This window comes from Azolla caroliniana, unplaced genomic scaffold, assembly GCF_043228905.1.
Source record: "Azolla caroliniana isolate FFs.n. ecotype wild unplaced genomic scaffold, voAzoCaro1.0.p SCAF_3, whole genome shotgun sequence".
Classification (NCBI taxonomy): Eukaryota; Viridiplantae; Streptophyta; class Polypodiopsida; order Salviniales; family Salviniaceae; genus Azolla; species Azolla caroliniana.
In genome coordinates, this window is record NW_028230438.1 from 25,327,647 (window position 1) to 25,349,031 (window position 21,385).

The 21,385-nt window shown below is 41.7% G+C and overlaps 1 protein-coding gene across 2 annotated transcripts; it reads left to right on the forward strand.

Annotated features, from left to right (window-relative positions):
- Positions 1–12,640: 12,640 nt before the first annotated feature.
- On the forward strand, positions 12,641–20,870 carry TEX1 (Transducin/WD40 repeat-like superfamily protein). Of its 2 annotated transcripts, none has more exons than XM_087317332.1 (11): positions 12,641–12,824; positions 13,971–14,066; positions 17,304–17,433; positions 17,958–18,049; positions 18,124–18,192; positions 19,158–19,215; positions 19,300–19,399; positions 19,503–19,589; positions 19,769–19,847; positions 20,135–20,267; positions 20,528–20,870. In XM_087317332.1, the coding sequence occupies exons 1-11, from the start codon at positions 12,675–12,677 to the stop codon at positions 20,560–20,562; spliced, it is 1,029 nt and encodes a 342-aa protein (XP_087173458.1). In that variant the 5' UTR covers positions 12,641–12,674; the 3' UTR covers positions 20,563–20,870. The 2 variants fall into 2 exon arrangements, with proteins under 2 accessions (XP_087173458.1, XP_087173457.1); XM_087317331.1 differs by lacking the exon at positions 20,528–20,870 and adding an exon at positions 20,375–20,445.
- Positions 20,871–21,385: the final 515 nt, after the last annotated feature.

A 21,385-nucleotide genomic window follows, 5' to 3' on the forward strand; every position in this document is an offset into this window, starting at 1 on the left:
CTAAATGCCGCCACAATTACGGATGCATTCCCTCTTCCGTTCACGGACGGAGTACTGGATGCCGTCGCCGGTCATGAAGTTTATAGCTTTTTAGACGGGTTCAGCGGGTACAATCAAATCCGGATGCACCCGGACGACCAGGAAAAGACAGCGTTCGTCACCGAATGGGGGGTGTTCGTGGCAGAAGTCATGATGTTCGGCCTAAAAACGGCACCAGCAACTTTCCAGCGAATTATCATGGAGATCTTCGGCGAATACATCCCTGCCTTCATGCAAGTTTTCCTGGATGATTTTGCAGTCTATAGCCGGGGAAAAGACCATTTGCAGCACCTACGGTTATGCCTTGAAAAGTGTAGGTTATACCGGCTAAGCTTAAACCCAGCAAAATGCATCTTTGGGGTTTCAAGTGGAATATTGCTGGGACACATCGTAAGTAAGGAGGGCATTGCGGTCGACCCGGACAAAGTAAACGCCATACTAGGGGCACCGGCGCCGAAAACGGCCAAAGCACTAAGCCGATTCCTAGGACAAATCCGGTGGCACAGCCGGATGCTCCGTCACTTGGCGGACTTGGCGACACCATTACACACCGCGGTACATCGGACACCGTTCCAATGGACGGATACGGAGGATAAGGCATACAATGCCCTGAAGGTTCTTTTATCGCAAGCACCCGTCGTGCAGCCTCCGGATTGGAGCAAGGAATTTCACGTGTTCGTGGACGCGTCCGACATCGCTATTGGCAGCGCCTTAATGCAGCTTACGGAGCCCAAATGGTACCGGCCGGTATATTACGCCAGCCGGAAGCTGTCCCAAGCGGAGAAGAACTATTCAACGACGGAACGGGAGGCTCTGGGCATGATCTACAGTGTAACAAAGTTTCGTCACTACCTATTGGGAAGGAAGTTCTCCTTCCATGTGGATCACTCGGCGCTCCTCTACTTAGTTTCCAAGGCGTCCCTGACCGGTAAGTTGGCCCGTTGGACCTTACTGTTGCAGGAGTTCGAATTCGAGATTTTTCACCGGCCCGGTATCCAGCATGCCGTAGCAGACTACCTGAGCCGGTTAGAGTCCGGAGAACCAGGCGACGGAGTAGCGGATGAATTTCCGGACGCGGAGTTATTCCGTATCACCCCGGAAACGGCAGCGGACGACACGGTGGCATCAGAAGATAAATGGCTGACAAACATGCACCAGTTCCTAAGCACGGGCCTGCCACCGGAGGAAATGAACCGGGACGAGAGGAAACGACTGGCGGTGCAGAGCCGCAATTTCTGTCTGTTACGGGACACTCTCTACCACAAAGGAGCAGATGGAATATGGAGACGGGCAGTCCGTAGTGACGAGAAAGAAGTAATCTTACGGGAAGCACACTGTGGGGTTGCCGGAGGACACTATGCCGGGGAAGTAGTAGGCAAGTGGGTGAATGGATTTCGACTAAAGCCCTATAATGGACCGATGCCAAAGAACCCGTTTATGCAGCTCACCGGCACTACACCAGGAACCTGCCCGGGATCGGTACGGATCGATCCGGAAGAAAAAGACGACGGGGAACCCGTAGTAGAGACGAAGGAAGACACGGCAACCCGTAAGGAAAACGGTCAGGGTCCGAAGGGACCTACGGATATGTAAGGTCACACACCGTCATTAAAAAAAAAAAAAAAAAAAAAAAAAAAAAAATCATTAAAAATCGAGGTATGAACGGGTGTGAAAGCGAGGCGCGAAAAGGTACGTAGTGGGCATTTAAGAGACGCCACGCTACTTAATACTAAATTGGTACACGACGTGTGCATGCTCGAAAAAGGCGCCAAAACGCACAAAGAAGAAACAGAACGCATGGAGACCTTTTCATTTCGCGAGCCAAGAAGCACAGAAGCACCAAGACAGTGGAAGCTGAGCAAACGCGAACCTGCACGCAGAGAACCCCCGCGCTCAGAACGCTCTCTCTCTCGCTCTCACTCTCATCACCACTCTACCTCGCCATCTTCTCTCGACCTTGAAGCAGACATGGAACCACAAACACTGTCGGAAGCGGCCAGGAAATGGTTCAGGCAAAACGGACTGGAGGGGTTCTTGGCCATCATGGAGGCACTGCCGCACAGAGAAGCCGACCGGGTCATCAAGGAGCTCGCCACAGAGGTCATCACCGAGGAAGCGATCCGCGCGCTAACAGGCCTTCCGGAGGGAGGAATCTTTCAGATCGATAACCCAACCTCGGAGCAACTCACCCGATATTTCGGTGAGTACTCTGTTGCCGGCAAAGGCTATCGGACGCAGGGCGGCGAAGATCCGCTATTCAGGGAGATAGCTCGAGTGCTCCATGAGTACGGTCACGTGTACCCCCGACCCCCTGTCATGCCAAAAAATCGGGCAGGGATGATCATAGCCACCTATGAAGGGGTCAAGGTGGACTGGCCGGTGTTGATTGCAGACGGGTTGTGCATGGCAATCGACATGGTACGAGGGAAGGACGGCAAGGAGGGCCGGAAGCTGTGGCACGCCGTAGCTCAATGGATAACATTGCTCGTGCCGCCGGTCGAGACCGTCCAGCCAAAGAAGCGGCCAAGAGTATCGGAAGGAAGCACCTCGAAGCCGGCGTCCAAACGACAGCAGCTGCTGGCGTCGAAGGCGACGAAAGGGAAGAAACGGGTCCCAGAACCGGAGGAGGTGTCACCGGTCCGACCCGTCAAGATAACCTTACGGAGACCAGGACAGAAGGAACCGGAACCCTTGACGGCACAGAAACATGCCGTGACACAGGAAGAGGAAACGGAGGAGCCAGAAGAGCACCTCCAACGACGGTCGAGAAGTAGGACCGCCGAGACAGGAGGGGAGCGGTCGTACCCGCGAGAGGCAGAAACGCCCCCAACTCAACCTGAGCAAACCACAAGGGAAGAACCGGAACCGGTGCGTAGGGAACCGGTCTTGTCGACTTCTATAGAAGAAGTCAGTCCAACGGCTCCGGAAACGGCGAGAACCGGAACTCAACAGCCGGCGAGCCCAGCCAGAGCACACGGCGGCCAAGGAGTAGAACCAGAACGGCATATGCAGGCAATCAGGCCAGACAATTCCACGGTGAATGAGCCGACCCGACCAGTACAGCAACAGGGCACCAGTAGCATGTGGCTACGGTGGGTAGGCGAGCAAATCGCCGGAGTGGTCGAGTATATAGAGGCGGAAGAGAGAGCGCACCAGGAACGGTTGCTCGTCACAACCGTAGATCTAGAGACGGCCCGGTCCAGAATCCGGAGCCTTGAACAAGACTTGGACAGGGTCACAAGGGAAACACAAGTCCAAGCACCGGTGACTCCGGGCAATGTACAGAATAAAGTGTCAAATCACCCTGTACATAGCAATCAGACCCCGGCAACGGAAACCGTTCCGGAGAGAAATGCGGCACAAGCCCAAGAGCTTGCGGATTTAAAGGATGAGCTAGCTGCCCAAGAAGCGCTGAGGAGCCGCGAAAGAGAATTGAAGACGGCAGCGGAGGCAGAACTCAAAAAGACTGCTGAGAATCTACGCCGGGCCGAGGAGAGCTTACGGAAAGGCCACCAAGCATACGACCGGCTCAAGGAGGAGAAGGAGAAAATGCTGCAAGAGAAGGAGAGGCTCCGGAGGAACGCCGAAACAGAAGTAGAGAGCCTGAAAGAGGAACTCCGGCAGGTAAAGGACCGGGAGGACCGGAACCATCGCCAGATCAACGGCAAGCTCAAACAAAAAACGGAGGAATTTGAGCAATTGCACCGGGAGTATAAACGGTTGCAAACGGAGCACAAGGAACGGACGGATGAGCTCCGGCAAGCAGTTGATCGGACCGCAACCGCATTCGCTAAGGAACAAGCGGAAAACAGAAGACGGTTGGAAGAGGCGGAGAAGGTTCGGACAGAGCTCCTCAGGCAACAGCAGGCGGAAAAAGAAAGAGCGGCAGAGGTACTGCAGAGGCTGCAAACGACATATCAAGGGCAGCTGACGCGCTACAGAGAGCAGGCGGAGGATACGGCAAACCTCATCAAGCAGTTGAAGGAGGAGCGACAAGTGGTGGAAAGCAGAGCTCAAATGGGAGCAAGTCGCATCCAAGATATAATGCGGGCCTGGTTGAACCAGACCAAGAGCTTGATTGACAACGGTTCCGTCAAATGGTGGACCAAGTGGGCCACGAACGCGGCGGAACTCCAATTGCTCCGGGCTGACGTAGAGAACCGGCGGAAGGAGGGAGATGATTGCTATATGTTGACTTCCGAAGACTTCACCGGCATAAGGGATGAGCTTGCCGAAGACTTTCAAGCCTTGGCAGAGGACCAACTAGAGCAAGTCCGGCAACTTGTAGCTCAGCTGGACGACGACAGGCTGGAGGCGCAGATCCAGTTTGAAAGCTACGAGAGGTCCCGGCTCCGGGGAGAGAAAGAACGAGAACCAGTTACGGTCAACCTCAGTGATGAGGAACCGTTACTGGAAGGAGACCGAACCGGAAGCAGTCAAACGGAGATGCCGGAGCCAGAGAGACAAACGGAGCAGCCGGAGTCAGCGAAGCAAACGGAGCAGCAGCAGCAAGCAGAGCAGCCGGCGCAACCTCAGTCCCAACCGCAACCACAGCAGCAGCAGCAAGCACAGCCGCAACAACCACAACCGGAAGAACAAGTGGAAATTCTTGAACAAAGTAATTTGGACAATTTGGGTGAACAATGAAGGGGCCGAGAAGGGTTCGACGTACAAGGTACTGTCCCACGGGCGTGCCATGTGTTACCGGCCGGCAAGGAGTCCAAATTACGGAGTGAAGGAATTAATTAGATATGGTTGTAGATAAGCATAGTGTGGACGGACGGACTGGAAACGGTATGCCGTTCCAGATCCGGACGGATCCCGAATAGGTGCGAGAGGCACCGTTTTGTACTACGGGCCGGAAACCTATTTAAAGGCCCGGACCCTATTGTAATGACAGCGGATAATTAGTAGAGCTTATGTTGTTTATACTTCTGTCTTGATTTCCGTTCTGTAATCACTGTTATATCTTACGCGTGTAATTAACCAAAGCAATCTAATAGTGTAACCTACGTAAGTCGGTGTAATCGTTGAATCTTAATCCTATGCCGTAATCACCCTTTGGTGAAGTGTCTCCGTGACACCTTGTGTTAGGCCTTGTCCGGCTAAGAGAGTAACAGTCGCAGATGGAATGACCAAATGTCTTTCGGCAGACCGCTTTCGGTCTCTTCGGCATCAGATGGGCGTAACGACAAACCAGTCCGGTTAGAGCCGGACACAGAGCAGGATGGTTCCCGACAACCGACATCAGTTCCTTAATGATCGGCTTCAACTGTTCCGACCCGACCAGTTCGGTCTTCTGCCTTCGGACCCTGCCGACTCGAACAAAGCTGATATGTCCGAGAACCTAAGTCTATACCTGTAATCTTAGATAACCCATGTATACGCCCATTACGGGGGAGTGTCGAATACATGTGTATAATGGACGTATTCACACTATCCCGTTTTGGCCATTTATGTAATTAGCATAAAGGGTAGTTGCCCTAAGTCGGTCACTATATATAGTGACCTTGTAACCTTTTTGTAAGGTTGGGTGTTGTATTATTGCTTTATGGAATAAGGAGTCTTTTGTGCCTCTCTGTCTCTCTGTCTCTCTCTCTCTCTGTGCAACGACCTACAAGCTCTCATACGCAGGTACAGAACAAAATCAAATGCTTCTTGATCTTCCGCACTGACGGCCCCTTGTCTACCAACAGGGATGTCGTCCAAGAATGGCATGGTGATGTCCGGGATGCAGTCCCTTAGCACCTTATTCATTGCGTTCACCATGTGCGCCACCAAGTTGGTCCCTCCTTGCGGCAGGGTACACATCCGTATTAGGTCGAGAGGGGTCCGCATTGTCGGGATATCCCTACTTTATACGGCTAGCTAGAATTGGTCGTACCCCGAGTACAGATCGCCAACCCAATAGATTGACCTTCCGACGAAGGCCTCCGCAAACTCGTCAATGGTTGGCCCGATTCCTGCGTTCCGAATGGTCACTTTATTGACCGGCTGCAGGTCTTGAATGAAGCATAGCGTGCCGTTCTTCTTCAACACGGTAAACCACCTATTCGAATACGGGGCACTCGACAGCTCAAGGATGCCCATCTCCACCTTCTGCTTCAATAGCTCCATCAACTTCAGGATGTGAGCTCTTGGTACCAGAATCAGTTTGAAATTCCACGGCATATACGACACCGTGAAGATAACCATGGGTTCCACAAATCGTCGGGTCCACGCACCCGATCTCCTCCGGTGAGAATGCGAAGGCCTTCCCGTTGTCGTGAAGATCTGTCACTACGTGCAGATCGTGAGGCAGGACCACCGGGGTTCTGGACCGGAAGGATTCGAAGTTTGCACTAGTTTTAGCGAGAAAGTATTTAAGATAGATTGAAAGAGAGAGAGATTGAGATAAGATAGAACGTTGTTGAGCACAGTCTTATTGTCACAAAATGTGAATATCAAGGTTTGAACTTGTGACCTTCAAACAATGGTCTTACACTTTAACCATTGCACCAACTCATTTAAATTAACAAGTATATTTTCATATTATTATTATTCAAGAACTATAGAGCACTAGAACACATTATATGACCGCCAAATGGCATGCACCCTGTACGCCAAGTGGCGCACAACATGTATGCCAAATGGCAATCATGCACGTTCTGATGTACAGTATATAAGTCGAAGATCTGCTTAGTGTTGAACCATTCCGGTTCAACACCAGTCTTTAGCAACCTTGTAATCTCGGTTTCCAGTAATAGAAATTCTTGTATTTTTGTCTTGTAAACATCTTTTCATTTGTTATTATCTTCTTTTCTTCCAAATCGACCTTGTCTTCGAAGCTTGGGTCGCGACACCTATCTAACGCCGAGAGACGGGCAAACCGTCTCTTGAACTCCTGGAGGAGCGCCGACGCGTTCCTCCCTTTCCCGGGGGTCTCAACCCATTCCATGAAGTCCCGCTTCGACAGCCAAAGCAAGTCATCGAACCCGTAGTTCTCAAGGAGCCGCCCTTCGAACTTCTCCCAGGTCTGGCTACCTGCCTGCACTTCGAGCACTTTTGCATGGATGCCCAGTGTCACCTCCTGAGGGAATCCGGTCAGCCGCCTATCCTTCAGGATGTTCCTCATTATCATCTCAGCCTGATAGGTCTCTAGGTAACTTGTAGCGTTCTTCCCTTCGAATCGGCCTATAATGTCGACAATCGACTCAATGGCCCTGTTGAGGGCACCTGTACCCTCGTGAGCGTTCACTAGCCGGTCAACGGCCACCGCCATGGCTTCGGCGAGTTCGGACCCTCTAATCTTCTAACTCCTCTACCTCCTTGATTCACGTCGGGTTCACCAAAGATGTCGTGTTGTTACGCGTGCCCGTAGGAAACTAAGGCGGGACCGCGGGGGCCTGAACCGAGGAGTGCGCGAAAGTAGAGAAGGACGAGAACGGAAGCGATGGATCGGCAAGTACTAGTTGTCAGCAAGCACCAGGTCAGACGAGAACACAACTACGCATGAGTTAGACAGAGAAACGCGCCCGATCGGTTATAGAGACAACAACAGATTAGAGAATGTCACAATAAAACAAGGAGACCACTTCCCAAGAGGAATCGATTACGACTAACAAGTGATTACAACCTTTCTAATATTACAACCAGCACGCCGGTGACCAACCAAACAACGCAGGCACACACACACACACACAACCGAGTTACGCAGTGGAGCCTCTACCAGAAGCACCTGGGCTTTCCTCGCGAGCAGAGGCAACCGACCAAAATCCTGCAGAGATCATATAGAAACTGTGCTCGGTCCCCAGTTTGACAACACCTCCCCCTTTCTCCCAAAACGCGATACTTGCTAGTCTTTCCCTTGCGCCTCTTATAGGCCGATGAGGGAGGACTGTCGCATCTCCCGTCACATCATCCTTATTCTTTGTCCCTTCGGGTAGAGATATGCTTCGATTTCCAATATATGTTCTATCTAATCTATTTACATCGCGTTGACCTATTCTTAGCTATGTACAAGTTAGTTTAATTCCGTGTGCCTATGTGTACGCGCCGGTTCATGCGCTTTGATCCCTGATTCCCTTTATGGCCAGTTTTCTTCATAACAACGATAAAAAGAGAGAGTTAGAGAGAGACTTATATCTTTAGTTTCCTAAATCATAAGTCAACGTAGTATATCTATTAAGATCTACATCCATCATGTGGTATGATTTTTGCTTTTATATGATATGAGTTTTTTGTAAACTTCCATCATGCAATTCATGCATTCCTCTCCTAAACATAAACATGATAGTGCATACAATTTAGTTGATGATGTAAATTAGGTAAAGGAAAGTTTAATGATATGGGAATATTGGATATTTAGTTTATTAAGGGAATGGTTGTGTTGGAGCAATGTGCCTAGAGTTCATTAATCATCTTAGGGTTACACATCAAGGTCTACATATATTTGACATTGAGCACATATTATGTGAATTTTCTTATTGGTTAACTATATAAGGGCTTCGTTGAGCACAAGCTTTCCTTGAGAGTTAATCATAAAAAACGGACGAAGCTTACATGTCTAATCTTTCTTCTTTTTGTCTGAAATTTTAGGATTCTTTCTAAATATCAAACGAGACAAATCTTACTAGGTTTGTCCATTTTTATAAAGGTCTAACATGTTGCAAATTGCAATACGTGTCTTTTTAGCACATTGTTCTAGGCTATTTAGGCTGTAAGGGAGTTAGGCCACCTTAATTTGGCAATACTTCCATTTTGTTGATTATAAACGCTCCTATTTTATCATTTTATACTCAAGTTATTAAAACTAACAACATGAATATATTTATTTTTTTAGATTTTATTGCTAAGCATAAAAATGTTGCTTCAAACTACCCTCAAACAATCACAGCACCCTAGAAAAAATGCCAATGGTTTCAAATTGACAGGAAGATATATTACGAATCACAAAGTTTAACTTTCTACTTGCTCATTAGTCTTTTTCATGATGTTTATAACATAACAAATATTTTGAATGAAAGAGTTACAATAGACACATGCAAAAACCAGCAAGAATTTGAGAATTTTCGTTACTAGCAATTGTACCTAGTAAGCCATGGTGCAAAACAACGGTTGAAAGTAGAATATCAATTGTAACTTCATCAGAGGTAGAGGTGATTAGTGTAAAGTATTAATTATCAGTTTATCCGAGACACCCAATGGAGTAAGAGTGTTTGATTTCTTAGTTACAAAGGAACTTGGGAATCTATCTACCACATTTTTTTAGAATAACGAGGCACATTTACACTTTCAAATTCAAGTGGCTACATCAAGGGATGCACATCATGGATATGCTATAAGCCATCACCAATCCTAATTATGGTGATGATGTGTATAGTCATCACTTGGTGACCACAACTATAGTTGACAATGGATTGCTTCCTTTCATGAAACTATAAAATGGCATGATACTTGCTTGCATACCCAACACGTGTCTTATTGATCGTATTTCCCACAGTCCATTGAAATGAACTCGCACTACTAGTTATAAAAGCAACGTTGATGTTACATTAAAAGTGGCAACCAAACAAGACCAAGGATTTCATGTGTTTGCTTACTCAACGCTCACTTGATGAAATAGTTAGGAGCTTACTTCTCATTGATATTAACAAACCTTCACTTAAATATTACAAATTGGTATATTTGGAAGGTTGTGTGTTTGAAGATATTTCAAGTGTGAGAGAACAAGTTGCTCAAACAATTACCAAGTTTTAGATAGAGATTGTGCATATTCTAAGAGGTTATTTGGATAACATAAAAGGCGACACTCAATGGGCAGAATTACAACATTTGAAGTTTCATGCCGTATGGAAAAAATGTATATTTTATTGAAAATTCGTTGATTAGGTGGAGTGGTTATACTCTACATTGAAATATTTATTTAAGCTTATAGCTAGAAGTTAACATTAGTTAAAAAAATCAAGGGTAATTACCTCCATGTAAGTAATATCTTGTGCAACCTCGTGGTGTTTCTTAATACTAATGTAGTTTTTTTCAAAATATTCACTTAATATTTATTTAACATATCGACAATGAAATTTAGTCATATAACAAGAAATATCTTAATATTTATTGCTCCGTAAGCTACGGTAGCAAGTTTACAAACCATGGGAATGTTAAAAGAAAGATAGTATAAGGGTTCTTGTGTACCCAACGAAGCGATTGACAACGAGGATGATGGCATATCCTAATGGAGATGAGATTTCAAAAAACAAAACAATTGAATGTATGCCAATGACTATTTGGAGATGAAAATGGTTGAAGCAAGCCATATCAAAGATGATTGGGAGCTTTTGCATGAAAACAAGTATTATAGATGCACACAAAAGTCTTAACTAGGTGGTGAAGACCTAGTCACAAATAATCTCAATTAATGAGTTTGAAAGTCTTGGCAATTCAAAATATTTGAATGAGAGACAAATCATGACAAGACTGCGAAACTTTGAAGTCAAGAAGCAGCACCATGAACATATAGGATATCATACCCAAAAACAAGTTATCACACATGTGGAAACCATCACAATTAAAATGATGATATGCAACACCAAAGGATATATCGTAACACATTTGAGAAACGATATCGTGTGCCAAGGGACCAATAATCTCGATTGATGTGATCCAAAATATTGGCAATTAAAATTGTTGAAAGAGAGGCAAATCATGACATGATTACCAAAGTTGAATTTAGGAAGCTGCATCATCAACATTAGGATATTGTATCAAAAAACAAACCATCACGCATATGAATAACATCATAGTTTGAATGACGATATGCAACACCAAATGATATGCCATAACACGATTGAGAAACAACATAATGTGCCACATGGACCAATGGTAATTTTTGTCTAGATTGCATCCCTATGGGTGCTATCATGAGGGATCTTAAACCATGAAGTGGCAAGAATATATAGTTAATCTAGGCAAAGAATAGCAACAAACTATCGATCAAACATTAAGTCCTCTATATTAGGTTCCAAATAATATACATAAGTAAGAGCATCTAAATTCGTTGCAATGAGCAAGGTTGATTTTTTTATTATGAAATCTAAACAAGATAATGCATGTATGCCATTGTGCCCGACAACAATTGAGAATTATCAACTTAAAATGCTCTAGATTTTGATGACCAATGTACACAGTCTCTTTATGAGGAGCGCCTTCAAGAATTATTGCCATAAAACGATCACTAAAAGTTCATTGTTATGAATATGGTAGGTAGTTCACCAAAAAGACTATTGAACATTCACAAACAATATTCGATTGAGTGTACCTTGTAAAAATCCCCCATTATAAAAATATATTGTTGAGGAACGGAGGCATCATCATCAAGCACACAAGAGCTCAAGGGATTTGGAGGGTATGCTTTGAAATATCGCATTGTGATTTAGCTTCAGTTGTCCACTTAAAAGGAACTTCCTTTACGGCAATACACGTAAGAAACAACAATCCTTGATGAAGCAACGACAAACACTTGCAAGCTCCAACTTTTTTGTAAATTGTTATCTAAGGAGAGTGTTTTCAAATGATAAAGTGGCTAAACCTCCTCCACATCCAAGAAGACACCTCAATAGTTTATATGATAGCTGCAAAACTCAAAATTTTACTTTATGAATTAACACCTTTACAACTTCGCATAAAGTTCACATCCTCACAACTTTTGTAGAACCTTTCAAATATATTGCTTATGCTATTTTGGAGTCTTTTTTACGCAAAGACTTGCAATTGTTATGCATCATGAATGTGTAATATCCCCAACAACAGCTCCAGGTTTTATGACAATGGAATCCGTGTCTTTAGTATTGGTACAAAACTAGGTGTTGCTCCTACAAGAAGGAAACCAACTAAATTAGCACAATTATGATCTGTTGGATATCTATGATAGTGAAGCAAGATAATGAACCATTTTTTATTTAAGAACTTGAGGAGTCTATATCAAAGTGCGATCAAATTCCTCAAGAAAATCAATATTCAATTGCAATGATACCACTTTGAAGCTAGATGTAAATGCATGAAATGACTCTCTCATGCATTGGACTCGACTACAAAAAACTTTGCATATTTTTGGATGTGAGGTGGGCACAAGCAAACATGGGGGAGATTGGATGAATGAACAAGCAAGTGAGATAATGTGAGAGGGCGAGTTATTGTTTTCACGAGTCTTCTTTATGAATTACAGGGGTTTCCACGAACCTCTTCGGACTGATGTTCCGCTCGTTTCCATGGGACGATTCTCCATTCCCTTCATAGTTGGGTTGATGTTTCTCGAGTCAAGATAAGAGGGTTGATGGTGGTGTGTGTTTTCACGTTTCTACAAAGTCCTCTATAGGTCCAAATTTTTTAACCGTCTTCTATAGGACAATGTTCACATATTCCATGAACCCTATCTTCAGGTGCCCTCTCAATGAATGAAATATTTAATTTGGGACTTGGGGCAACATATGTGAGATCTAAAAGGGCATGGGCCGGAGATTAAAGGAAAAGTGAGGGGCATTATTCCTGAGATTTACATAAACACTGTGCTTCTTCCTCAGAAGAGTTCAAAATGTGGAGCCGAATATGTACATATGTATACATATGTACTGACTGATACGACTCATCTGTCTGGAGCTATGGCGTCTTCTTCTGTGGAGCAGTCCCCCGTGCCGTCTTCCGCTTCTCCGCCCTCGCCCCCGCCCCCTCAGCACCAGCAACTGCACAGAAAGCCTTCAGCTATCTTCGAGAATCTTCACACTCGGGAGTATGTCGGCCACAAGAAGAAGGTAAGAACTGCAGTATCCTCGGCTCATCCCATCCCATCCCTTTCTCCCTCTACTTAATTTCTTCGATTGAAGTATTCCTAGCCAGCTTCTTTATTGCTTTCCTTCTCTGCCAAATTTCCTATCCAAGTTCTATATTCTCGTCTCTTTTCTTTGATTCATATTTTTGGCCTTTGCTTCATTGAGTTGGTTCTTCCGTTGCACTTGATTTATTCTAAAAGAAGAAGTTAATGACGAAGTATCCATGAGTTTTTGCTGTGTGTGCAAAATTTTCTGGTTTGCAGTTTTACCATTCCTTTTCTTTGATTCATCTTTTTGTCTTTGCTTCATCACTTGGTTTTTATATGTTTGCTTTCTCCTGAAAGAAGAAAGAATTTTGTAAGCTTCTTCGCATCTTTCTTTATTTTCTTCTTCAAAATTTCGGTCTTGTATTCATTCTGACCTGTTCTTTGATTTATCTTCTTTTCTTTGCTTCCTTGCATCGATTCTTTTCTTGTTTCGATGTCTTCTCAAAGTTTCTGTGTTTTTCTTCGTTTTTGCTTGATCACTTTGGTACTTTCTTTGAATACTGATTTGTTCTACAAATTTCTGTTCCCTATTTTGCTTCATCACTTTTGTTATTGGTTTGTTCGGATTTTCTCAAAGTTTCTGTTTATTTTTTTGCGTCATCACTTTGATGGATGTCGTTTTGCTTTATCGCGTTGGTTCATTATTGGCCTAAAATTTTCTCAAAAAATCTGAAGTTTTCTTCATTGGTTTGTCAATTTTATGTTTGTTTTCTTCCCAAAGTTTCAGTTTCCCTGTATACTGTATATATATTTTGCTTCATCGTTTGGTACATCTTATATTGATTCATCATTTGTTTTTTCTATCTATTTGAATGCATATAACAGTTGTATATTTTTCTTCATCATGTGGTTCTTTTTATGACTACTTTCTCAAAACTGTTGGGGCCTTCTTTTATTCTCTTCACTTTGACGACATTTTGTTTTAGTTCATCTGTGTCGGACCTCTCTCCTTGATTCTCCTCAAAGGTCCACTTTCTTTTGCTTCTTTTGCTTCATCTCTTTTAATTCTTTTCTTTGTTCTGATTTATCCTCAAAATATCTGTTTTTTGGCTTCATATATGAATGATTTTTTGTGAGGTAGGTGCATTCCGTGGCTTGGAATTGTAATGGTAGGAAACTTGCTTCTGGATCTGTCGATCAATCAGCTCGCATTTGGCACATCGAACCACACAGCCATGTAATGTAAACATCCTCTCAAACTTGTTTTGATCAAAATTATGTAGTTGTATGAATTTTAATCTCTAGATTGAGATTACTACAATTGTACACTTTGAATTGTTTTGCAGTTGTTTCGATTACTTTTTACATAATCTTACTTTTGAAATTAGTGCTTGTCAAATTTACAGAAAACATGTGTTTATTCTTTTTTTTTTTTGCCTGCCTTAATTACTCGAATGGTACTCAGAGTTGTCTTGGTCGAAGTTTACATAAATAAAGAACATGGTATAAGGTCTTCAAAATTTTTTCGGTTTTTCCTGCTGCATTTTGAACCATGGTTTTCAGTTATTTCTGCTTTCATTTAGAACAATATTAAATTTTAGATTATTGCATGGAATTCATTTACCTCCGTTCTATATTTAGAATAGTGCTTGGAATTTATTGCAAACTTATTTCATAAGGTTTATAACAAAAACAAGTCTGCGCTGAGTTTTATATATGATGCATCTGGTATTTCACAAATCTTTTTGTTGCATGCTAAATAATCTTAAGCTTTAGGTTACAATCATCCCAAATATAATTTAAACAATTGGAGTTGTGGCTAGTGGAGGAAGTGGATAGTGTTGAGACTGCATGCCATCTCTTTCTAGGGTTCGAGACATTTTCTTTTGACAATCAAGAAGCAACAAAGTGTCCCTCTGTCCACTCTAGAAGCAGAGTAGAATGTGGCAATCTATGCCAGATGTGAATTCATGAGAAACTAGAGTGTGGATTTAGGAGGAGATGATGCTGTTAGCATGTTGTGATTGGAGTTGCTTTGTTATTGCAAAGAATCCCGTACTTCATGAGCAGACCAGCATTACCATTTTGTCCAAGAACTCATCAAGGAAGAAGGTGAAAGTCGCAGTATTATCGATTGCCTGACAATGCTGCAGATCTCTTTATGAAGGGCCTTGGACCTAAGTGGATAAAGAAGCTACTGCAGAGCATCGAGGTTGAGATTAGCAGCAACAAATGATGTGGAATCTGATAACTGAATAATGCAGGAGTTTGTGAAACGAGAAGATGAAATAGGGGCCGAGGAGACTGGTGAAGCAGATGATGTGGATAAAGTGCATGTTTGTAGAGACTGGAAGATAATTGAATACATGTTGCCATACTGGATGATTTGTAGACCACCTCTTTGTCCTCAATAGCATGTTTTAAAGTTTTTAAGAGAACCATTGTAAGAGAACTATAGATAAACCATTGTAAGAGAAAAAATGCATCACTGAAAACAACAAGAGTGAACAAACACAAAATTTTAAAGAGTGCTGTTTATAAATCGGCATTGTTACATTTCAAGCAGCCTTCTTTTTATTAAGAAAATAGCTGAAATTTACTCTTGAGGATGATGTCTCGCTACGCTTTCATGACAAAAATACTAAATTCTGCAAAATTTCATATATGGCCCGAGCAGCGTGGGAGAGGGGGATAAGTCTTGTGATGGGTGTGGAAAACAACTGCAAATCAGTAAAAGAATAGCTGGCTGTGTGCTTCCCCGAATGGGGACAGTTAGATGAATGTAGACCCCACCTAACTCTCTGGTCAGCTGACTGGAGATTTCCTGTACATCTTGCTTGAAAGAGGAGAAATTCTATGGTGAACACAAATGATTAATCCCGGAGAATGTCTTATGATCCATGTCAGCCTAATTATTCAATGACAAACTACATTATGCTCACATCGGTTATTGAAAGTGGTGTTAGAATATTGAGAATCAACAGAAGCTGTGATTCTTCATAACATACTCCACAGCAGCACCTCAGGTTGTACAGAAATAGTTGTAATTGAGGAACCAAAGTTTTCGGTTGGACACGTTTGAAGATCTCCACGACATTGTTCCTGGATGAACAATACAAAGCTTTGGATCTCTGGCATGACGTTCCCCATGAATATAATGGTCTTGCAGCAATGTTGTTTGGTGTGGGCATGGAAGATAGTGTGCGGATGTAATCTTGGGTTTTACATTGAAGAAGAGCAAACAATTGACCAAGAAAAATGAAAATATGCAAGGAGTGAACGTACCCAATTGATTCAAGCAGGACAAGCAGCTGGATTTTTGATGGGGTAATGTCACTGTGAAACTTTAAAGTCCTGAAAGGGGCCTGGAGTCCAAAGTGAAATGACAAAGGGAACTCCTATTCCATATATATCAAGCTGAATGCATATTTGATATAATTTATATAAAGCTTTAAAACTTCACATCATTCATCACTGATGACTTGCAATCTAACAATCAACAAACAGGAAATCAGAAAAACTTGAAATCTCAGAAAAGAACAGCAAAAAAAGAAAACCATAGCTTACCTTGTTAATCTGGTGTTAAATGTATGCTGTGGGGAATAATGTGAAAAGAATCAAGTGCCATTATGCTCTAGCTAGTCCACATTCACAGGATCCAGATTCTGTCAAAGGGTGAGCACGAATCTTTCAGTGAGGGAAAAACTGTGTCAGATCTGTTTCAGAAGGGTGTTTCACATGCCTCTGAATCGGAACTTAAGCTCCATATTATGGTACTGGAACTTATGCGGAAGACAACACCCATAGTTGATCAATGCGTGAGGCTTTCTGGCTCAATCAGAATTTGTGCCATCCATACAGTGTGCATGTTGTGATAAGCCAAACTAGGGGTGTACCACAAGGCACAGGATTTGCTGCATGGAAGGGAGTTCATGAGGCTCTTTCTTTGAGCTCGATACAACTATTGGAATGCCCTATTTTCAGTTTGTGCATCTGCTTATCTCTTGAGTTTTTTAGCTAATTATTTTGATTACCAAGGCAGACATGTTAATATGGGAATGCAATATCTATCTTATGTTTACACATGCTGATAAAACTGAGTCATGAATTGGACATGCAATGGTTCACAGGTTTGAACTTTTTAAATTATCCTTTTTGAATGTTTTTTATTTTATGAAAGCTCCTGAGCTTCATTAAATAATGATTTAAAATTCGACTCTGTTATTAACTATAGAATGCATAATTGATTGTTTATACTCATAACTAGGTGCCTCAATTTATACTGGTCCATTTTGACTTTTGCTAGGTGCTTACGGATCTGTTGACATTCATGATAATAATTTGCAATAGATAATGCTAGATATAGACACATTAATGTATAATGCAACACTTCAAGTTTTGAAGAAGTTTTTATGGGTTAGTTTCTCCTGTTTCCAGAAATGTTTGCTTATTTCATCATTGTGTATCTATTCAGAATAAAGTGAAGGAAATGGAATTGAAGGGGCACGCAGATAGCGTTGACCAACTATGCTGGGATCCAAAGCATGCTGATTTACTTGCAACTGCATCAGGAGATAAAACCGTTAGACTTTGGGATGCTCGCTGTGAGTGTAGAAAATATTTTTGCATTTTGGTATACATATTATTTTGTTTTGTAAACTATCAGATAAATGGATATGTTATTTGTCTTCGTGAAGATTTCTCATTCCCTCGTCATATTCCAAAGATTCAAATTGTAGATGATTGATTTTGCATTATGATAACATTAAAATTGCCGTTAAATTGAAATCCAGAGGTTAGGAATTTTATGATTGTTTAAAAAATTATTTTGATCTGGTGATGTATGAACCTCACATGCAAACAAGCTTAAAATTCAACCACTCTTCCCTTTCTGTCCTCTCTTTGATATTTCTTTCCCAAATTTGTATAACATAGCCTGAGTAAAAGGGTCTTTATGATGATCTCAAGCCTCTTTAGATTGACCAACCATGTAATTATGATCTATCTTAATTATAACTGATTTGCATCATTAATATGTTTGGGCTCTAACAAGTGCTTTTCTATAAAATGTAACTTAAAACATTGTAAAAAGTGGTTTTAAACCAGCAATCCTGAAGCATGATTGCAGCTGGCAAATGTTCTCAGCATGTTGAGCTAAGTGGTGAAAACATCAACATAACTTTCAAACCAGATGGCACACATATTGCAGTTGGAAATAGAGTGAGTATTATTTGTCTTCCTAAAATTCATTATTTTTTGTGGACCCAAAATTCATTATTTTTTTCCTTAATTAGGATGACGAACTTACAATAATTGATGTTCGGAAATTCAAGGCAATTAACAAGCGGAAGTTTCTATATGAGGTAATATAAGATTTACCTTTTGTAGTGCAAAATAATGTTGGATGTAAAATGTATGCTATGTAATTCAGTACAGATGATTTGTTGTTTGATAAAATCATATTAGTGTTTGTGAGGGCTTGATAATACAGTTCTAGAGTAGTATTGAATATAATATGTCCAGTGATATGGTTATATAATACCGTGATATGGTTATATAATAATAGATAAATATAATTCCACGACGTGACCTATTCATATATAGAGGTCACTGCTTTATTTGATGAAGTCTTTTATTTGAATGGGAATCAGGGCGACCATCCAAATTGGAGTTGGTTAAATAGCATCTTAATATTGCAGACATTTGTTTTTTTCAGCTAGAAAGTATTTAGATTTAGAATGTATAGGTGATATTTGTGATCTGGATATTTCATGGCTTTGATCAAGATGATCTCTTATGAGGATGCCTTTGTGTTTCAACATTGAGATGAGATAGATTGGCATTCATCACAGGCAAGTATGTTAGAGGCTGGGAACTTCAGATGAAGCTAGTAGAGGCTCTTTTGACTTGGCTAATCTTTGGCGCAGTCAGCATGGCATGAATGTCACCTACTGGAATGTTTGTACTATAATGAGAAAATAGAACTCCTTGTGTGTTTTGGACACCATCACTGTTCCCCATAAAGTTATCTTCCATTCGTCAAATATATGGCAACAGAGGGTGATTGCCTGAGTGATAGTCAAGTAGCTTGTGGATGGTTTTGATCACATCCTATTTTTTATAACTTCAGACGTTGAAAGTCGAATTCTACAATTAGAGTAAGCTAGAAAGAGGAAAGGTGTGACAATGGAAGCTTAGAAGAGGGAAGTACGGAAGGCTGAAGTCTACTTTTCTAAGGCAGTTGATTGGATTTTAAGTAAAGTAGCAATGGGTTTCTTTCTGTGGAGTGGTCATTGATAATCCATGATGGTGTATATCTGCATTTCAGGTTAATGAAATGGCGTGGAATACTACCGGAGAACTCTTTTTCCTCACAACTGGGAATGGTAGCTAGATTTCTTAGTGTGGAATAATAATGGCTGAGGTAATAATATTCTGTGATCTTAATCATGGATGTGTTTCGTGCACAGGTACAGTAGATGTCTTGTCTTATCCCTCTCTTTCGACACTGCAGAGTATTTATGCCCATACTGCTGGATGCTATTGTATTGCAATTGATCCAACAGGAAGGTAATGTTACACGAGTTTAAAAAAGAAAAAGAACAAGGAAAAAGGAAAGGAACCTAATGTTCTCATTCTGGGTACTTATCACTTTATTTCCTAATGTGTGAAGGTACTTTGCTGTGGGGAGTGCAGATGCACTTGTTAGTCTGTGGGAGCTTTCAGAAATGTTGTGTGTTCGTACATTTACAAAGCTCGAGTAAGATACCCCTAAAGTTTGTGCTATTCACCAGGATATCCAAAAATTTCAAAATTTAGGAGTATTCTGAATATTTTAGCGCAGCTGGTAGTTTTACCCTAATGTAGCATTACCTTTTCACTTTGCAATTGGTTGAACAAGAGGAACATAAACAACCACTCTTGAGTTCTTTTCTTCAGGTGGCCAGTCAGAACAATCAGTTTCAATCATGATGGTAAATATATAGCTTCAGCAAGTGAGGACTTGTTTATCGATATAGTGAGTTTCATCACTGGTTTATTCTATAGATAATTTGTAATGAATAATGTTTCTCTATAATCCATGCCGAATTGCATATTTGTATCATTATTCACATTTGGTAAACTATCAAAATGCCATTCAAGTTTGCCATAATTGCTGTAAGGGTATGAATTCAGGTTGTGATTAATGTAATTCCACACATTGTTCTTCTGATTAGATTATTTGCCGGATCGTAGACTCCCATTTTGATAATTGGCCCCATTCATCTGTATTATTTGGGTTAATGGTTCTCTATTGTTTCCCAGGCAGAGGTTGACAGTGGTAGATCTATCTATCAAATTCCATGCCGAGCAGCCATGAATAGTGTTGAGTGGAATCCAAAGTACAACCTTTTAGCATTCGCTGGTGATGATAAAAATAAATACTCTGTAGACGAAGGTGAATTTACTATTGTTACGGACCTCATGGATTCATTATTTTAGTCTTTAATTCTTGGGGAGTTTTTTTTCTTTATTTCCACCAAAATTCCCCTCGGTCATTGAAAGAAGTTGGGCAATCTGGGAAAAACACTCAACTAAGGGTAAGGGGCATTTCAAAATAAAGAAAAAATCAGGGGTATCTGGGAACACTTCCCTTAATTCTTTACTCAAATTCTTTTTAAATACATGTAGTAACGTTGTGTGTTTTATGGGATGCAGGTGTTTTTCGTGTCTTTGGGTTTGAGACACCGTAATTGATTTCTCTGAGTTTATCAGTAATTGATAGCTCGAGTTTATAAACAGAGTTTGGAGTCTCAACATTACTGGCATGTGCAAGATAAGTCGAAGGTGGGTAGTGCTCATCAATGCACATAAGAATTTTTGGACATAGTATTATGTTCCCTTTTTGTGATCTCTGATATTGAGAACAAGTCTTCATGGACGCAAAATAGAGAATAGTTGTTTTTTCAAAGATACGCAGAAGCTCAACTCTGGAGAGACATTTTCCTCTTGTTTATTTGAAAGAGGTATATTAACACTTGTACCCAAGTTACTTTGTCAACCTCTTACAGAAATTAAGAGTGGCAAAGCATTTCAGCATGTGTATATAGCAGAGATAAAGAGAGAGTTGATTGTGATTTGTAATCATGATTGTCTCATAGGCCGGCTTTGAGCTCTGAATGTGCATTTCTATATATGCGTGTTGGTCAAGTTTAAGCTTACTAATTAACAATTAAGCTTCTAATCCTTTTCCATCAACGCATGCTCGCTTTCTAATTGGAAGAATAAAATGACCATATGGTTTCTCCAACTAGGACAAACGCACAGTCTGTTTATTGTAAATTGGATTTGTCTGAGTAGCAATTCGTCATTTCTCACAATGAAGAGTAGCATCAATGGAAATTCCAGCATCATGTCATTGGTGTTCCTGTTGCACACATGATTTGTATGACAATAGTAGCAGTTTGATGCCAGCATCATGTCATTGGTGTTCCTGTTGCACGCATGATTTGAAAATTGGATGTCAATAGTGTTTGCTTTTAGCGTGCAACTGTTGATGGTCACTTGGCATGAACA

Coding starts and splice junctions, on each gene's coding strand:
- TEX1 (XM_087317331.1), top strand. CDS start 12,675: ATGGCGTCTTCTTCTGTGGAGCAGTCCCCCGTGCCGTCTTCCGCTTCT. Junction 17,434..17,957: donor TAGACTTTGGGATGCTCGCT/GTGAGTGTAGAA, acceptor GCATGATTGCAG/CTGGCAAATGTTCTCAGCAT. Junction 20,268..20,374: donor TAAATACTCTGTAGACGAAG/GTGAATTTACTA, acceptor GGTCATTGAAAG/AAGTTGGGCAATCTGGGAAA.